Here is a 19,428-nt window from a genome sequence, read left to right on the forward strand (position 1 = left end):
CAAGCTGTCACTTCATTTCACTGAGTTTTGTTGATGAGTTTTTCCAGAATTAATTCAAGCGTAGTGAAGTATTGAAAAGTAATGTGACCTATGTATCTGGTCTGCTTGGACGTAGATTATGATGGAAAGTGCATTGATGTTGTTACCTGCTTTCACTGTGTTACATTTGCAGTTAAGAAAACAGCCTCAGCATGCCTTTCATGTTTGTATTTTCATCAGTTTCTTTTTGAGTAGTATATCAATAATGCCCAACGGATGTGTTTAAATATATAATGTATAGCTGGTATTTCACTTTCACAGCCGTGTAATGTTTCACTTTGTCCAAAGAGTGTTGACTGTTTCTTTGAGAAGACCTAAGATTTTCAGAGATACCGCTAGTAAAATAGTTTAAAGGGCAATAATGCAGTGTGGGACTGTGGAACTTGCCAGGCTGCAAACAGGATATAACAAACTTCTCCTATTCTTTGGCATCAGCTTAGAAGTAGTCCTTATGTTTTGTTAAACATTTCAGTTGGGCTGTTTTTAAGGGAAGTGATGCACTGTGGCTCAAACTGAGAAATTCTGTGTCACACCAAATCTTCAGTTCTCTGCCAGCGACAACCTTATTGAATATCCTCTCTGACTGAAAGGGTAGTTGTGAACAGCAGTAGCCCAATGTCACAATAGAGACAAGTAACTCTGTCATCAAAGTAGATGCAGGTTTCATTTTATTTCGTTTATCCTTCTGCACTGGGATCTCCCAAACAGTTCTGATACTTTGTGCTGATCCTCCGCATTGGAGATATGCAGAGGAAATATCTTCACGTCAGCTCTACCCAATGAAGTTCAAGCTCATGTTGCTAAGCTGCCTTTTTACAGGAAAATGATCTAATGACTGGATTGCCCTACTGGCACAGAAATTAATTGTCTCCTGTGCTCAGGTATCACCAAGGTGATGACCACTTAGTGCAAATCTTCTTCCTATTGTTAAAGGTTTATCAATAGGATAAAAGCCTGTGCTCTTGACTGCTAAAAGAATTAGTCACATCTAGTTAATGTATTTGAGGCATCCCACAAGTAAATCAAACCATTATTTATGGGGGATTTACCTCCATTCATCACGCACTAGTACTTTTTGCAAGAGTTTAGCTGTAGGGTTCCTGCTAGAGTCACTGATGGGGTTTTGGGGGGATTTATTTTTGTTTTTCCGAAGTTTCCATCTCTCTCTGTTTTTCCCTTCTGGTGTATTCCTGTCATCTTCGGAGGTCCATTGAACTGTGAGCTGGCTAGCCTTCCTTTGTGGTGGGTGTGAAAAATTTGACTGTATCTGTCAGTTTTCCAGCTTCTGGTAGTGAACATAAGCTCTTTTGCCATTCATCTGAAACTGTGCTTTCCTATGCTATATTCTAAAAACATCATTGTAGAGTGGAACATTTAAGGATTGGGTGGTGGCGTAAGACCGGGGTTTGCAGGGGGAAATGGCTGTATCTGGAACTTTCGATGATCTGATACTGCATCTGTGGTCAGCTTTAGAGAGGATATAGTTCAAATAGGTAGGTGTCTGCCCAACCTTTTGTGCTTTGGTAACTGCTTTTCAGTAAATCTACTCATATAATTCTTCAGGTCATATCAAGTAGTGATAATATTTAGAGTCATTTCAATAATGTGGTGAGCCTTAGTAGCAAGGAATTGCTGGCTTGCTATTTGAGTCTGGTGCTGTTATATCAGCTGTTTCATAAAGACTTCATCATGCACAAGCTTTTATTCTTATCTCACTTTTACCACAAAATTATGATAGGGTTAGTTTGAGACTGTCTACCAAGAGATTTTGTTGGCAATTTGGGCTAAAGCAAAAACTTCAAAATATTCTGTGAAAATTAGATTTAATTGTTTCCTTGTTCCCTTTTAAATGTTACAGAAGAGTGGTAAAAAAGCTTTAGCCAGTTTTCCTTTTATTTCCTCAAGCAGCAGGTCTAAGCCCAAAGGAAAAAAAAGTATAAACGAAGCTGAGTTGGCCTTTTGTATGTATCAGAGCTTGCCTTGCCTTGCCTTCTCATCAGACCAGGTTTGCTTGCTGTGAGGATAATCTGACTCACCTTTTAAAATGTTAAAGGTCAGCTGCACTTGAGGAAGCTCCCGGTTGGCAGTGACTCCTAGAAAATGTCCTCAGCATTTTCTTGACAATTAGCCTCTCTGAAACCGTTGGCTTTTCTTTTCTTCCCTCAGGCTTCTAAGATCCCAGTGTAGTCTGATGCACTGCGGAAAGCACTGGGTAGATCCTATCACAGTATTCACTGTTGCATATTCCTTATTGAAGAATGTAAGGTGGATGGGTTTTACTTTTGAGCTAATGCATGCCCCATTAGTCCATGTCCATTCTGCAGAGCAGCTAATGGTGCATTTGTTTCTTTCCTCTTCCTTTTCTTTTTCCTTTGGTGCTTTCATCCTTTTGGTTAGGAGGCATGAGGTGTGTTAGTCTAAAGAGTGAACTCACCTGCATGACTGTGAGCCCAGGATAAAAATGAATTATTAAACAAGAACTGAATTTCTCTGTATTTATTAGGTAGAATGAGTTTTAATAATGATGTAATATAGCCAGAATACAATTATTCTTCTCATTTATATGCTAGTCACTGACAAAAGAACTGGTTATTTTGCTGTCTGCTTTTAGGTATGTAGATTTTTACTTGATGATTAATTCTACTAAAAAGTTCATAATGTAGTACCAGACTATATAAACTAACCTAATCACTGATAGCATTTAACTGATTTAGAATGTGTTTAAAACGGTCATGTACTGTGAAAATTGTCAGACAAGAGATGATCAAATTAGGCTGCTAGGAGAGATTTCGCGGCAAATTAAATGAGTGCTTATGTAAAATTACCTACTATTGCAGTGTGTGTAAGTGTGTGCGTATGCGCACGCACATTCATATACTGGAGCTGATGAGCCTCTGGCAGGGAGCTTTGCAGAAGCTGCAAGTATTTTTAGTGGAAACGAAATCTCAGTTCAGTCCTGCAGCATGTGACTTCCTATTTCTGTAAGTTACTTCCAAGGGACTTCCTCTGTTAAATTGGCTTGTCTCTAGAGATTTAATCTGGAGCCAGAGTGTAGTCTGCTTTGTCCTGTGCCTGTGACAGCGTTTTCCCAGAATTTTCTTTTGAGTGTTTTATTTTTATTTTATACTGTCTCCAGCATGCAAGGATCTAGTGGCTGCTACCCGTGATCGGAAGCTGAATACGTTTATACAAGTCTCAGTCGTACATCCAGCAGAGCACATTTTGACGAGGTATTCAAGCACTGAAATCGTGGAGGTGAGAGTCTTTCTTATTCAATGAACATGTTGATTAATGAATTGCTCATTTCTTCCTTTAGAAAGTGAATGAGAAATAAAACAAGTTAGTGCATAGTCTTAGGTAAGACAAGCACACTCTGGCAGTTAGTAAAGCATACCTAAGAGTGTTCTGTAGTTCTTGGCATTTAACCAGGATAAACAGTTAGAAATGAACTTGGCTTTTCATGAAAGCTCTGTTGTTCCAAGTAGAGGCATAGAGAATACTCCGGTTCTCCAAACATAGGTCTAGAATGAAACAGGGAATAGTTGCTCTTATGAAAGGACAAGGCAATGCAAAGTAAAACTAAATTAAGGGTACAGTGAGTTTGTGCAGTATTTTTAAATTAGAGAAGAACATAGGTGTATTACATGGTTTGTTATCCTATCTGTTTCTTATTCTGTTTATTCCATTGGAAAGTTGATGCTTTTGCAATTTGAAAGATATTAGTCTACTTCTATAATTAGGGAAAAGAGTGTGCGTACGTAATGTCTGTGCCTTTATATGAAATAATCAGTAACTTACATCACATATTACAGCAAAAGTTGTTTGACGCTGCTTTGCTAGTCTTTGCTTTGCCCTGTAAGCATCAGTGTCAGAAACAGCAAAAATAGTTCACAGAGAAAATTAAGTGTGAGCAGGCAATGTAGGTGTAACGTGCTTAACTTACTGGAGAGACTCATTAAGAACAGGGAAGTCTTACTGTAAACACACACACGATTTTGCCAAAAGCTTGTTTTAACTGTTAAATACGAGAATATTTCATGAGCTCTTTGTGTGATCAGTTTCAACCAACTACTAATCAAATTGTTACAGTTTCAGCCATCAACCATTCTGAAACTGCTTAGTTCAAATATCTTGTATCTGATCAGGATGTTTCATTGCAGATTGTCTGGAATGATGTTGTGCAGAATATGGAATAGAATTTTTTTTTTTTCCTTCATAGAAGTTGATGCATTTCCTAACACAATGTCGTAGATCTGAATAAATCTCTGAATTTGTTGTGTCAAGGCTCTCAGCTTCATAGTCAAGCTTTGGGGGAGGGGAAGGTAGGGTCACAGAAAAGTTATTTTCTTCAAGAGAAATTACATTTATCATGCAAAATCCTTTATTTTACTTCATAGAAAATTTAAGGATACTAACCTGGTAATCTTTGGAAATTAAGTATAATTAAACATTAAGAAATTATCAACAACATTTTATGTGATTAATTTAATTGTTTGTATATCTGAAGCTATGATATAGTTACTTCTGTGTACAGCTTTTAGATAAAATGTTACAAAGCATAGGAATGTTGTCTTACTCCACTGCTGCCTAAAGAGGGGTATTGTAATCCTCTCCCCACAAATCAATATCCTTAATGTAATACAGGGAGTCTCTATAGCATTTCTATAGACATTTTATTGTGACTTAATGAAGATCTCTCTTTTTTTGTGTGTGTATGTAAGATATCTTTAGTTCAAATTAAATTAACATGAAATTGCGGTACTTTGGGAAAGTATTGTGGGATAAAGAAAGGGATTGTTTATTACAGGTTGTATTCCAGATACTGATACCTGCTGGCTGAGCTGTTTAAAGACATGTTGCTAGGCTCTGTTTCAGAAGCACTTAATACCTTTTCCAATTAAAAAACTTTCCAGTAAGTTTTTTAAAACTTTCCCGACAAAGTTTGGAAGTTGTCCGGTTTTCTTACTGATTGGATAATACCTAGGTGTTCACATCTCTGCTGTAGAAAGCTAACTTCTTTTAAAGAGCCCACAGTTTCTGTACATCCATAATGGCATACTACATATTGCGCAGCTGTTACCTTACTGAATGTTTTCTCATGTTACACAGGGTACAAGAGATCCGCTGTTTTTGACTGGTGTGACATTCCCACCGGAATACCCCATCTATGAGGAGACTAAAATAAAACTAACAGTCTATGATGTCAAAGATAAATCTCAAGACACGGTAAGTGCTTTACTTCGTTTCTTGCATAAATCTTACTGAGGATTAAGTTTCTCGCCATGTTGTTCTTTGGTTATCGTTAGCAAGTTTGCAAATTGGGGAAATAGGTTTATGTAGAATTGGTTTTGCTCTTCTCTTATACCTAAAATGTACTTCTATTTTTTTGTTGTTATATTAGAGAATAGAGAAAGAGAACCATGCACTTAAGATGGACCCTTTGCTATTGTTTAATTGGTTACATGAATCAGTACAGATATTCCTGAGAAATAGAAGATTACTCTTGTGTGCTTTTTGATGGCAGAGAACATATGGAATACACTGAGACAACAGCACTGTGAATAATTTTTCAGAAATATGTTTCTGATAATGTTTTACTTGCATGCCCGAACCAGAATGATAATAGAGCCTGTAACCTGATGTTTGAGAGAGATAATCATATCTTATTTTAATCTCTTGCGTGGTGATACCCGCAGCTCTCCTGTGGCTGCTGCTGTTATTGATTTGTAAGGGTCCAAGATCTTCTGCGTCACTGCTAAAGGTGAATCATTTTGGGTTCCAATGTTGTACGTTTTTGATTACACTGTCAGTTTTTTACGCTGAGAAAGTTACTCACTTGAGATGATATATGGAGGTCAGTGGGACTATTTGAGTGATTTAAATGCCAAATATAGACCTTGAGTACCATTTTTATGTGCTCTAGGTGATCTAAGACAGCCTTACAGAGCTGGAAGATATCATAGGACCTATGGGAGATGTGTGTTTTTCTTCTGTGGCAGCTGGAGTCCAGCTGATAGTTTTCTCTTGGGCATCAAAAAATAGCCCTTGACACCTGTATTTAATTAGCAGAATTGCTCTTTACATATCTGTAATTGGCCCCCAGTATGATTAAAGACCATGTAAGCTCATGTCATGACTGTGTATGTGTTCATTATCCATAAGAAGGAAATTAAAGGCATAACTTACAACTTGAGACTGTCTTTGCACTGCTTACATAAGTGAAGTTATATGTTTAAAGGACTTCTAATTTTTTTCAGATAGAAAACAGCTGATATGTTTATTTAAACTTTGGACCTTTGTGAGCAAACAGGTTGGATCTGTCTCCTCACTATTCTCTTTAATGGGAATGTGTGGAATATTTTAGACGTAGAATCTGGATTTCTTTCAGTTTATAGACTAAGGTTTTTTTTTTCTGTTTAAGAATAGCCAGGAAAGGGGCATATATGCACATTTTAACAATGTGTATGTTTTAATTTTTGGTGATGGTTTAGACTACAGGGGCTTAAAATGGGATCTGCTGTTTATTCAATAGAGTTGTCACCTATGGACAGATACAGGAATTGAGTGAACGGAGTTTGACTTTGTCTTTTCCCATCCAGTTTCTATTGTGACTGACAGATGATGGAAAATAACATCCTATCTGTAAGCAAAAAAAGTGGACTTGATTCATAGAGCTGTGCCTATACTACTACTCTTCTAGTCGCAGACTTCTATACTGCCTCTTATACAGGACAAGATCTATCCTAGAGAATGAATATAACTTGACAAGCTTTTGCAGACTTCTAAGAACTTCTTATAACTGTTCCTTACAATTGTAGTACAAGACTAGAGTCTCTCCCAGAGAATCTCATTAATGTAGCTCGTAAGTCACAAGAGAGAATACCTTTCTCTTTTGTCATAGCAGTTGTGTAGTTCCTATGTAAAACACTCTAGATCTATAGTTTATAGTACATTTTTGTAGGGGAAAATGTTAATCCTGTCTCTGGTTTACATGTATTTAGCCTTTTTTAATATTCAGCCATTTTAAAACTGGATGTAGGTAAGAAAAAATTTAATAAGCTGTAAGATTTAAATCAAGGTAGACTGCAGCATGTGTGAATGACCCTGGGCCACTCAAGTTGCGACTTCATTTGAGGCAATATTTGGACTTCTGTTTACATCCTAGAATAGTAGTGACAATAAAACTAATGGCTTGACTTTCTTTCCTTTAATTGGAAGACATTGCATTTTTCTATTAATTCAGGTGACTTTTTTGAGTCTGGATTTATATATAGATTCATAAAAGTCAGGTTTAAATGAGCTGTAGCTAGATACCATTACCAGCATAGCTGCAGCTGCACAGACCTCAGTGCTTGCTTCATGACCCAAGCGGGATGTGTCTCTTTGGCAGTAAGCCTGTTCCAAGTGCTGTGGCTTCACAGTTCTGATTATCTGGGCTACAATAAAGCTGGCTTTCTTGTTCCTCAAAAACTGCTGTCACAGCTTACGGCCGCAACACGTAGCCCCACCATTCCTCCAAACAGACAGGTAGTCCACTTGGGGGTGGAGGGAAATCCAAGTCTGTTAGGTATGCTCTGCTCTTCTAGGCCGTGCTTCCAGACCAGTCATCAGCTCATACATGTGAGCATTTATGGCAGAATACACCTTGGATCTGACTGCAAAATATTTTGCAGAAATTGGGCAAAAAGCTACAGTGATAAGAATTCCCACAACATCAGGGCTCTACTACTCCTGGTTACTTCAGCTAACCAGTTCAAAGTAGCTAATATCCCTCGTCACACATATATACTTATTCTTTTGTTATTTCTCTTGTAATTAAAATGAAACTAAAGGAAGTGAATTCTGTGCATTAATTAAACTCAGCAGGATTTTACTGCCACAAATAGAAGACTGTAGAGAAGGTGGGGAAAGGGCAGTGGGTACATCACAGGGTAAAGCATTTTCTTTGTTTTTGCCTGAACTTGCCTCTGTCTGTACAAGAGAATTAGGTTTCATTTTCAAACCCACTGGATTTTTACTATAATACAAAAATAATTAAATACTGCTCAGTTTGTGCACACAGGTCATAATGCTAAAGTGAAAGGGGATGCTCACCAGTGAGAGACAACCAAAATTTTCTTTGGCACTGCTGACATGCTACTCGTGCTGCTCTTTTTAAGAAGATTTAAAAATAACCTTGCAATGCTTGCATTCCTGTACCAGAAAGCAGATAGTTAACTTCACTCTTGCCTGTCATTTAACTTACATTATATAAGAACTGCAGTTTAATTATATTAAAGTACTGTGCAGCTGGTATCGCATTCACTGTGCTTGACACACTGAATGTTCTAACTGCACTTTTCACTTTTTATGCATCTCTGTCTGATGTTGATCATAATTATATCTTGGCTGTGTCAGGCTTTCTGTAATTGAGGCTTTTTAATATAATGAAACACAATTTTTTTTGTTTTGGCTAGTCTGCCTAAGTTCGGGTGATTGGTTACTGTAAGTTTTAATGTAAATAGAAACTTTTAATAAAGACTATGCTATTCCTACTTTGCTATAGTTGGAATAAAGAAGTTAATAGTGTGTTTATGAAATATAATTTAAATATATCCAGTGAAGCCATGCATACAAAGCAGTGGGTAATGCTATATTCAGAAAAATGTACGGTGACATCTGTTTCTACATCACAAAGATTTTCCTCCCATATTGCCATAAGCAAATTTGTGTTTCACTGGCTTGAGCTGCACTGTCTTTAAGATTTTAGATAGTTGAGTTTTGTCATAATGCTGGGGCTGCACCTGTTCTTTAAGTTATTGTCCAAGATAATTGGAATTAGAGGCTCGTAAGCTGTTAAAATATTACCTCTGTACCGCTTTTGCACAGGCACGCTATTCTTATCTTTCCTATAAGCATGCGGGTTTGCCCAGTTTGGTCTAGCAAGTTTTGAAGCGGAAGCCGGATTCGTTCTCTTTGAAAATACTGCTTAGCACAAGTCAGGTACCACTGCCACATGACAGACCTGCAGAAAAGACAAAATAGATGAATTTGTGTTACATTAAGAGGATGGAATGCCTAGTGACTAATTTGGGAGGCAGCAGTCTTTCTGTTCTATGTTTAGAATATATGTACTTGTGTCCTGCAGCAAGTGTTCTGAACTTCGTTGTGTAGAGCAGTGTGGCTATATTTTTAGGCAAGTACTGTAACTTTGAGGTATGGTGAGGCTTTTGTTTGCTTGTTTTCCAAGACTGGTTCTTCTGTTGCCGCGTCTACATCTGATTTGTGTTCATTTAATGCAGCTTAAATTCTTACTACACTGACTTTTCTATCTCTAAAGTGAGTTTGAAAATGTTTGTATCTTGCATGATGGGATTGTTTGTTTTAAAGCAACAAGATCTTGAGGTAAACACTGTTGTAACGTTCTGGTATGACATGCAGTGAGTCAGGCTGCCTCCTTTGGATCCACACACGGAGAAGTGCTGGAAGCAGAGGACAGGAGCAACTTTCTGTACCTGGTGACAACTTTCTATATCTGGTCTCTGCATCACCCCTTCAGATTCCCCTTATTTTTAGGAGGAGATGGAAACCAGGAAGCTTGAGAAGAAGCTTCAAAAGGAGAGACTTTGTATACCAACTAGGGTTAGAGATTTAACGGATGTTTTTGCTGTTTGTCCTAAAGACCAGCAGGTAGATATAATCTCCTTTGGATGGATATAACTACTGGAATTATCATGTGATATTGAAGATATAAACAACCACTCTAATGCTATCTCCTGAGAGCAAGGAGAAACTGGGCATATACAAGGCAGTTGAAATATTACATGTTCTATAGTCTGGTCTTGCATTTGTTACTTCCCAAATTTTCTCTTAATCACTGAGAATAAAATTAGATTAATTTGATAATTTTAAGAGTAGTAGGGATAGAAGTGCAGTTTTGGATATGGAACCATACGTTATAAAGTGACAATTTGAGATTATTTAGGCTTCAAATTACATGTCCTTTAACTGTTGAAGTTTGAATCTTCTATAAAACTTGCTTACTATGAATGAAAATTTGCAAAAGTTTTTTTGTTTGTGTGTTTCTTGATATTGTATTGCTGTCAAAATTGAATTACACTGGGGTGAGTGGGAAATGAAGACTGTCTGTCATGAAAGAGGCATTTTGAGTTCAGTTGTGAAGCCAAATCTGAAGTGACAGCGTTCCACGTTCCCTCATGGGCATCAATGTGTATCACAAAACCACCACACAGTTTAGTGCGGTTTGCCATCTCTGCTGAAGAGGCCCGCAGCTTGAATATTAGGAATGCTGCAGAGCAGTATGTGAAATGCATTAGCAGAGATAAACACGAAAGCTTGCACATCACCTACCTGCGCTCTGCCTGTACTGGAGTGCTCTTAGTCCCTCGCGCTTGTGAATACTAAAACTGCTGAAGCTGCTTTTCTTTAAAACTTGAAGTGGTGTTGAAAGTGCTCTACTGTGTTTAAAGAAAAAGCACTTCAAATTCTTCCTTTTCTCAGTTCTGTTCACTGTCATCTCTGCAGGATTTGTAGAGAAATATTGCCTTAAATTAGAAACTCTTATTATCTCATTCTTCTTAATAGAGCAGTACTGTACAGTTCCACGGACCTACCCACAGAAATACTTGCAACAAAGCTTTAGATTATTCATGTTTCTTTTCAAAGTCATGTAATTTTTTTCACAAATATACACTTGATGATAGATTTAGTTTTTCTTTTGCGTCAAACTATATATTCTTACTAAACGCCATTATTAGAGATATTGGGGGGGAGGAATGTTTTTTATTCTTCTAGGCACGTGCGTGTGGAATCCACCTAAAGCATTATTGTCAATCTTTCTCAGTATTTTTTTAAAAGTCCAGATACATAAAGGGAAATTCAAACTGCTGACTTTCATTTGGGTTTATATTGAAATAAAATCTTTCTTTGAAGTGACTGAGGGTACAATACAGTTTCGTATATCTTAGTGTATCAGTAAGAGAATTGAGGATAAGCATCAAGACCAGGAAAGTTACAGGTATAGACTTAAAATCCATTTGTAGCCTTACTGCTCTTTGCACCTAGCCCTTGAAAATTCAATGGGAGGATTTGCTTTGCAAAAATATTTCTCTCTTTGAAAGCATCCTACTTTTCTTCCTACTTTTTCTCCTACCCTTCTATTATTTTTTTCCTAATTGAGGCAAACTCCTCCCTATTGCTGTATCTTCAGGGAAAGTTGTAATTTACTGTTCGTTAATTTTCCATTTTCTTTTCCTTTTCTACCTACTCTGTCAATCAAATGCTACTGCTGCCTCACTTCAGGCAAAGGTTTGCTCTAAGAGCTGACTTTTTGGAAAACTGTTGTAAAACTACATAGTGATGAGACCAATTGTATTCTGTAAAAACATAAAGGGTTGCCTTGGAAATTGCTTAGAAATAAGGGAACCAAATAGTAAATGATAACATTTTCCTGTAGGTTTTATTTTAACCAGCTAAGGATTTCAGCAACATAGGCATGATTGTTCCAATCTGTGTAGCACTGTCCAAAAAGCTTGCAAATATATCTTTCTTCCATGAGTACTTTGTATATGCATATTCATAGATATCCTTCATTGCTTCATCCCTCACTAGACCAGCACAGAGCACATCAGAACAGTCAAACAAATCCAAGCTGGTTATTGCGCTGCCCTATCATTTTTAATGACAACTTTTAGGGTTCAAGGGGCACATGCCTACTATAGAAGGCCGGGATGTTTTCCTCTGAAATATGCATGCTGCAGTGAATAGAGGAAGAAGAGCATGGCACAATGTTTCTTCAGTCAGTGTGGAGCAACCTGGCTGTGAAAACATGACCTCAGGTTGCAGGATATGCTTCTGTCCTTTGAAAGAGTAGATCTGCTTTCCCTCCCAGGGCCTTTGACCCAGGCATGCCCTGGACAAGGCGCCGGAGGAGCAGCTCCTCAGGAGGGGTGGCTGGTGCTCCCGGCAGGCTGGGTACTGCAGCCCTCACGGGCAGCCCAGGCACTGCAAGCATGAAGGATTTCCTTGTACTAAATGCAGCAACATGGGAATGTTTGAATGACTCAAAGGATAAGATTTGTCTGTTCTCATTGGTGATTTTCCTTTTTTGTCAGGTGAATGATCTGTTAGTCAGTTAGTCCCATCATACCAGCACAAACTCTAAAATGTACAAAAGGGAACTGACATTCAAGAAAATAGTGATGTGTTTGCCTTTAGCTGTAGCTACTTACAATGATTATACACAGAGCAGTTGACATGTTTACCTGTAGTTGATGGGTACTTTATAAATGAGAGGCACTTCCTGCAGGTGAAAAAAAGCGGAATACTTAAGAACATGTTTTTTCCAGTGTGGAAAGCTCCATTTTTGCCTATTGGACTCATTTTTGGTAGTTTCTTTACCTGGAAAATAATCCCCCAAATGGGTGCCTCTCTTGTTGATGTAGAAGCACTTCTAACTTCAAGTGGATACATTGATCTCCTTGAAAAATCACAACTGTGAACTTCTGTTTAATTTTTCATGTTTTGTGTGCTTTTGTCAAATAAGACTTCAGAATACTCTTTCTGTTACAAGTAATTGTCTTTATACTGCAGGAAAAAATGTTCGTGCCTCCTTCTTTACTTGCTGCTAAAATTGTACATTAATAGAAATGAATTAACTCTAGAAACTGTATTAAATTTTAAAATAAAAAAAGGAAAAATAACTGTTTGTAGTGTAGCTTCTGCCTCTTAATCTTCACTAAGGAATTTCCATTGTTTTCAAAGCCTGGTTCAGTACTAATGGAAATAATTCAGTTGACTTCCTGAAATTATTTTGATTTTTATTTTATAATATTTATCTTAATTTTTTAGCATCTTGAAAATCAAATATATCTATTCTCATATTCTCAACCATCTCCCTTCATAGAAAGGCACTTACAAATATTGATGTAAAATAGAAGGTACAGTATATTTAAAATCTAGTCCTCCAGTGGCAAAAATATTTCTGCATAATAATTAATATATTTAGATGCAATAAGGATTGAAAGGATGAAAAGAAATATATATGGAGCAGCGGTAAGTTTGCTCTTGCTTTTGTGTTACGAAAGCAGGCACTTAAAAACAGTTTGGAAACAGATTTTTCTTTTAAAGTTTTGGGGTGTGTATTCTGGGAAATTGCGAACAGAACAAATTCAATCTATTAGAACAGATTTTTCTCCCTCTACTATGTGTCTCACAAAAGCGTTCTTTACAGTTACGGATATGCTTGTACTAGTAAATATTTGCATTTGAAATTTTGTACTTACGAAGTAAAGCTGAGCAAATAGTTCTATTTAAAAATCAAGTAAGAATCATATACATTGGACTTAACGTGAGACTTTATCTTCTTGAGCAAGTTTTTGTTAGAAGAGCATAGTAAATTGCTTTCCAAGTAAACTAGTTAAATGTTTTGTATTATGCTGTATTTTAAATATTTGATGAATAAACATGAAAGGCTTGTGTAATCATTTAGGAATTGCATGCTGTTAGAAATGCATGTATCATTGAATTTTACAGTAATCAAAGCCTCTTTATGTAATCATTATGCAGTACGTTACAGAAACAAATTCCCATGTGGCTGAAATTCTCCATGCTTGGCTTTCTTCATGTGAGAAATGAGGATTTTGTTTTGATCTGTCTTTTGTTTTGTCCTGTTCACCATGGATTGAGTAATCATAAAGGGAGGGGGAAAAAAACCCCTACTTTCTAACATGCAGCTTTTTAAGAAACTGTTTGCAGCTTGTGTAGTGATGGCTGGAAAGCCGGAAGAATGAAGGACAAATATAGTCTGTAGCATGGTCAAAATTTAGTGCAAAACTTAACTGCTCTCAAAATCTCAACAGCATAAATGTGAAAGAACATTGTGAACATCAACAACTGAACTCAAGGTTTCAGTGTACAAAGCAGTTACCGTATTGAACAGAGTATCAGCTGCTTTGCAGTGTTATGGCACTTTGTGGTGTATGAGAGAGAGTTCCTTTCACAGAGGAGCAAACTGACTTCCCTCACCTTGAATTTATTACTTATTGATGAGATCATGGATCATTACCAAGGAGTCACTGGCACAGTGACATTAGGTAAGATTATATTTAGTCTCTTTGGTGGTGTTTTGGTTTTTTTTTTTTCCCCCCCCCAGCATTCTGGGGTGTTGAGAATTTGGTGGATATTTTTTTTTTTTCCCTGGAGTTCTTTTCATCACAGTCATGGTATTTTTAAAGCAAGAATAGTTGAAGATTTTTATAGTACCCTGCAGCTGCTGATGTTTATTCTTGCAGTCTTATTATCCTTAAATCTTTTGTCATATGTGCAGTCTTACTAATGTGAAATGAAAAAGCTGCAAGTCATAATTATCCAAACCACTTTAATAAGATTTCTTTTTTTTTCCTTTTCTTGTTTTTTCTCCAATTCAGAGTAGGGAACACTATGGCTTTCTATTTTATTTATAGTTTCTTCCCCTAGTTTTGTTTTTCTTCCCCAGTTTTCTCTGCAGGCTTCAGCATATTTCAGTAAGGCACAGCATTTAAAACATAACCGTTGTAATGGTTAATAGAGCTATCAAGGTAACTTAGTTTAGAGCAAAAACAAAGACACCAATTAGCAAAGACTGTTCTATCAGTTTTGACTGTAAAAGTTACACCTGAGCCATCTTCAAGCGAAATTCAGAGGGCTTTCACTGGAGAGAAATGAGAGAAATGCATTTTGTCAACAAGTTGATAAGCGGATATGTTGTCATACACACCAAGGAGTAGTACGTTTGCAGCAATTCTAGTGTATGTATTCTTGTGAAATAAGATGAAAATTTTTAGGATGTGTGTATTACATTGATCGGACTTGATATGTGCAATCATTTCTGGTGGAGGCTGAAGTTGTCTTACTTTGTGTGTCTCACTGTTACATATGGTTGTCTACCTTGCTCAGGTTTTTGGTTCTACAGTAAGACTATGGGCATTTGTCACTGTTTTGTTGTTAGGCGATACAAAGAAAATCACTGCATCTCTGTGGAGTAGAAGTAAGAGTGGAGCGTACTACCTTCTCTCGCCTGGATCGATTAGCACAAAATTATGCAGGTATAACTATCTATCAAGTTTAGGTCTGTGCTACTTCCACCAAAGTCTGGGAACAGGACCAGAGGCAGCATTGGATCGCAGCTCCTCAGTTTTATGTTCCCTACTTTGCCCTTCAGAATTTTTACTGGGAGTCTCAGAAGCGGTCAAGAGTACTAAACTTTTTTCTGTATGCATGGAGAGATAAAAGCGAATTCCTTTAATTGCAACAGCATCTGCACTATGAGCAGTTGTATGGATCCGTTTTGTCTTAAAATGCACATTCATAAGTTTGGATTGGGAGAAAACCATTTCTCTGTTGAGATTACTTCGTACAGAATTGTCTGCTTCCTGACAGAAAATCTGTGTCGTGTGGGACAAATGGGATTTATTTCCTGTAGAAGGCAGCAGTCAGTATGTCTTCGAGATGCTTGGAAGGCTTGGATTTTGACACACAGCTGCCTTAGTGAAATCGAGCATGGAGGTCCTTGATTTGTTATAGCTATAGATTCTCACTGCCTCTGTTCCTGGGGAATAACTTGGCAGCTTTTCAAAAAGAAGTAATTGCAAGGCTCTTGCTCAAGAAATTATCTCTGAATGTGGAAGCTCTGGACAGTTACTGCCCAATTATTGCTACCCTGTTCTGAAATAACATCACCCCTGTGACAAGGTAGTTTCTGAATAATTAACTGTGCCCAAATGGCTTTCAGGCTTGGGTATGAGAGAAGAAAGACTCTCCTTGCAGTATAAATTAAAGTATAGGTACATACACCCTGTTCCATTGAGAGGCTTCCTGAAAGACTTTTTCTGTGTATGTACAATACTGTGCGAGACTTGTGTCCAGAGTTTCATTGTCCATTAAGGCAACCTTGGCCTTATCAGTTATCAATCCTCTCCTGGTGGATAAATCTGTCTTGATTTAGAATTAGCCCTAGTATGGAGTGTTTTGTAGTAGTACAGTGGTGGATTCCTTTCCCCTGCTCCTTTCTTAGAGTGTTCCTCAGGTAGTGGCTCATTGGCCCCAAGAACAGGCTCCTGTAGGAAGGACCAGAGGGATTAAAGTTTTCATGTCTGTTTTTAGACATGTGAAACATCACAATCAGCAGTACATTCGGTACAAAGAAAACAAAAAGCCTGTTGACTCCAGTTGCATTAAACTCCACAGGAATAGGATACTGGCATTTTTAGCATCTATCTTAAACATTGTCCCCCAAAACCCACGAGCTATCTATTGAAGGAGTTACAGAGACAGTAACAAGAAGTGAGGGAGACATCATCTAGTTTGAAAAAGCAAACTATTATTTGCCTTGGTTCTGGTTTGTTTCCCACCTCCTCCTGCCAGTTCACTTTTTTCCAGATTTGCAGTTTGGTTTTCTGTTAGGTGTGCAGCCTGTTTTGTATGCATGAGATGGACCATGCTGTTTTCTTAGTGTTTCTGAAACTCTTAGATGAAGCTCTTTCTAGAGGTACCTGATTTTTTTTTTTTTTCACCTTTAGACAGAAATACTGGACATATCCATTGAAATACTATTGAATATGAGTAATTTGTCCTTTACACAGGAAAAACTGGAAATTCAGGTTATTTACACAAAGTAGTTTGTACCTCTTATGATCTGAACATTTAGCTAAAGTAACATAAGATATTCTGGATTGTCAGTCTCTTTTTTAAGAGGAATTGTCATGAAATTTGTATTTACTGTATTTGCATCTGTGATACAATCGTAGTGAATCTTATGAGACTGTATAGCTTAGACACTCCTTTTGATTAAGTGTTGTGGTTTAACCCCAGCCAGCAACTAAGCACCACGCAGCTGCTCCCTCACTCCTCCCCCCTCCCAGTGGGATGGGGAGGAGAATCAAAAAAAAGTAAAACTCATGGGTTGAGATAAGAACAGTTTAATAACTAAAGTAAAATAAAATATACTACTACTACTAAAAATATAATAATAATAGTAATGAAAAGGAATATAACAAAAAAGAAAGAAAAATAAATAAAACCCAAAATAAAAAAACGGTGATGCACAATGCAGTTGGTCACCACCCGCTGACTGATGCCCAAGTAGCAAGCCACCCCTCCCAGCCAACTCCCTCCCGTTTATATACTGTCCATGATGCTCTATGGTATTGGAATATTCCTTTGGCTAGTTCAGGTCAGCTGCCCTGGCCATGCTCCCTCCCAGCTTCTTGCACACCTGCTTGCTGGCAGAGCATGGGAAACTGAAAAGTCCTTGGCTTAGGATAAGCGCTACTTAGCAACAACTAAAACATCAGCGTGTTATCAACGTTATGCTCACACTAAATCCAAAACACAGCAGTGTACCAGCTACTAAGAAGAAAATTCACTCTATCCCAGCTGAAATCAGGACATTAGGTTATAATTGTTGATGTGTTTGAATTGTTGCAAGCTGAAGGGGCAATAAATTCTTTGCTTCTTAAGCGAGTGGCTGTTATTTATTGCAGTTTATTGAGATGCTGTAAGTTAACCTGCACAGCATTACACTTCACATTTGATTAAAATGGTAGTGGTTGGTTCTGACTTTGGGAGTTCAGCACTGTAGGTCCTGGCTGTTTAAGACCAAGTGTTTTGTATCCTGACTGCTTGGCACTTTCCACAACTGAGGTTGCACTGTCTGAAATCAGATGCAATAGATACTTTATATAGCAATGGCAACTAGTTTAATATGGATCTAGGGATTGGGAAAAAGTTCTAGGTTTGAAACAAATTGCATAGCTTTATTAGAGATAAAAAGCAAAGCTTTCTTTAATAAAGAAAAGCAAACATGTATTTTCAGATGGTTTTAACATTTATTATGAATTCTAGTTGAGAGACAATAAAAGTAAGCATATGTGGTTTGGCAGCGTGTAGATGTTTTTCTCTGCCATTTTCCCCACCAAGTGACCAGAGCACAAGAATTTGACCTGGAAGTAAGCAAACGTGATTTTGAAAATGAGCTTCTGAGGCAACCTCTGCACTGTGGAGCAGATATGCTTTGCAGTAACATCCTGTAGTCCTTCTCCACTGATATCCAGCCCTGGAAACCTGGGAGAAGAGATGTGGTGAGTGTCTGGCCAACAGCCCAACACAAAGTGCTTATTGGGAGGCAGATGCTAGGAAGAATATCGGGGTCTCAGTTTTAGATGTGTTCTAGAGGACCAATCTAATAGTGTATAGCAAGGTAGTCCCATCATTGCTATCTTGGATGACAAAGTCATTTGTTTGGCTGTTCTGTTTCATGGCTGCTGAAATTTGATTTGGGCACGTGATGGGTGGGAGACGGGAAGTAGCTGGCCAAGCAAAAAGATTAGTAGGGATGGGACAGGAAGAAAGTGTCGGGGTGGAGGGAGACTCATATGCAGAGGCAGAGAGATTGAAGTAGGAAGTGTGGCCAAACTTTGATATGTTAAGAACTTAAATAGCCCACCCCCTTCTATCTCAGGATTGCCTACTGTTAGAGCTGGATTTGTTTGTTTGCATACAAATAGAACTAGATCTCTGAAGTGGACTTCAAGGCCTAATTCCTTTGATATTAGCTGTTGGAAAGAGTAATGACACATGTAAGGCCATGGAAGGAGTTACTGGAGAAATATCCATCGATACTGTGGAGCCTCAAGATGGTACATCTTTGTCTTTGAGTTTGTAGTGCAAAATACAGAATTAGCTAAAATATGAATAATACAAAGACTAAAAAGTTGTGTGATAGAAGTACAAAGCTCGGGTAAAATAAAGGAGACCACATGTTTCCCTACAATTGCTTTGCTACGCCAGAGTTCATGTAATTACACTGTATACCTGCACACTCTTGTTTTCTGTGCCTAAGGCTTTCAGGTTAAGTGGTGGTGTTAGCGTCATTTGCTTCCACAGTCGCTGATATAGTAACATTGAATATAATAAACTGCAATGGTTTTTTTGTGTGTGATGTTGAGTATGAATGTTGGGGGAGGGGGAACAAATTTAGTTTCAGCCTCTATAAACGTGGAACTTAGAGCATTAGTAACTAAACCAACTGTAAGTGAAGTGTATGTTTTATTTTCCTTGAAAAATGCAGCCAGTATATACTGGTATTACTAGCAAGAACAATATGATGGGTTATGCAAGTGTATTTCTTACTATCTTTTAAGAAAATATCATATTCAGAGAATATTGAATTGTGTGTAGTTTGCTTACCTACACCAAAATAGTAATTTCAAGTAACTTTATTTAATTTTATTTGTGGTTTCTCATTTATGTGATTTATTCATGGCTCATTCAGATTTAGTCCTTCAAACTATGAGAAAAAGCCTATAATACTTTATTAAAGCCACTTAATTTTTCAAAGAAATATTTAAGTTG

General features: G+C 37.6%; 1 protein-coding gene across 5 annotated transcripts in view; it reads left to right on the forward strand.

The window, feature by feature from the left end:
* INPP4B (inositol polyphosphate-4-phosphatase type II B) overlaps positions 1-19,428 on the forward strand; it is a 290,171-nt gene that overhangs the window by 111,154 nt on the left and 159,589 nt on the right. For all 5 annotated transcript variants that reach the window (XM_050895911.1, XM_050895913.1, XM_050895915.1 and 2 more), the window contains exons 6-7: positions 3,176-3,294; positions 5,149-5,265. In XM_050895911.1, coding sequence (XP_050751868.1) covers positions 3,176-3,294; positions 5,149-5,265 — 236 coding nt within the window. The remainder of the gene's footprint in view (positions 1-3,175; positions 3,295-5,148; positions 5,266-19,428) is intronic.

This window comes from Gymnogyps californianus, chromosome 4, assembly GCF_018139145.2.
Source record: "Gymnogyps californianus isolate 813 chromosome 4, ASM1813914v2, whole genome shotgun sequence".
Classification (NCBI taxonomy): Eukaryota; Metazoa; Chordata; class Aves; order Accipitriformes; family Cathartidae; genus Gymnogyps; species Gymnogyps californianus.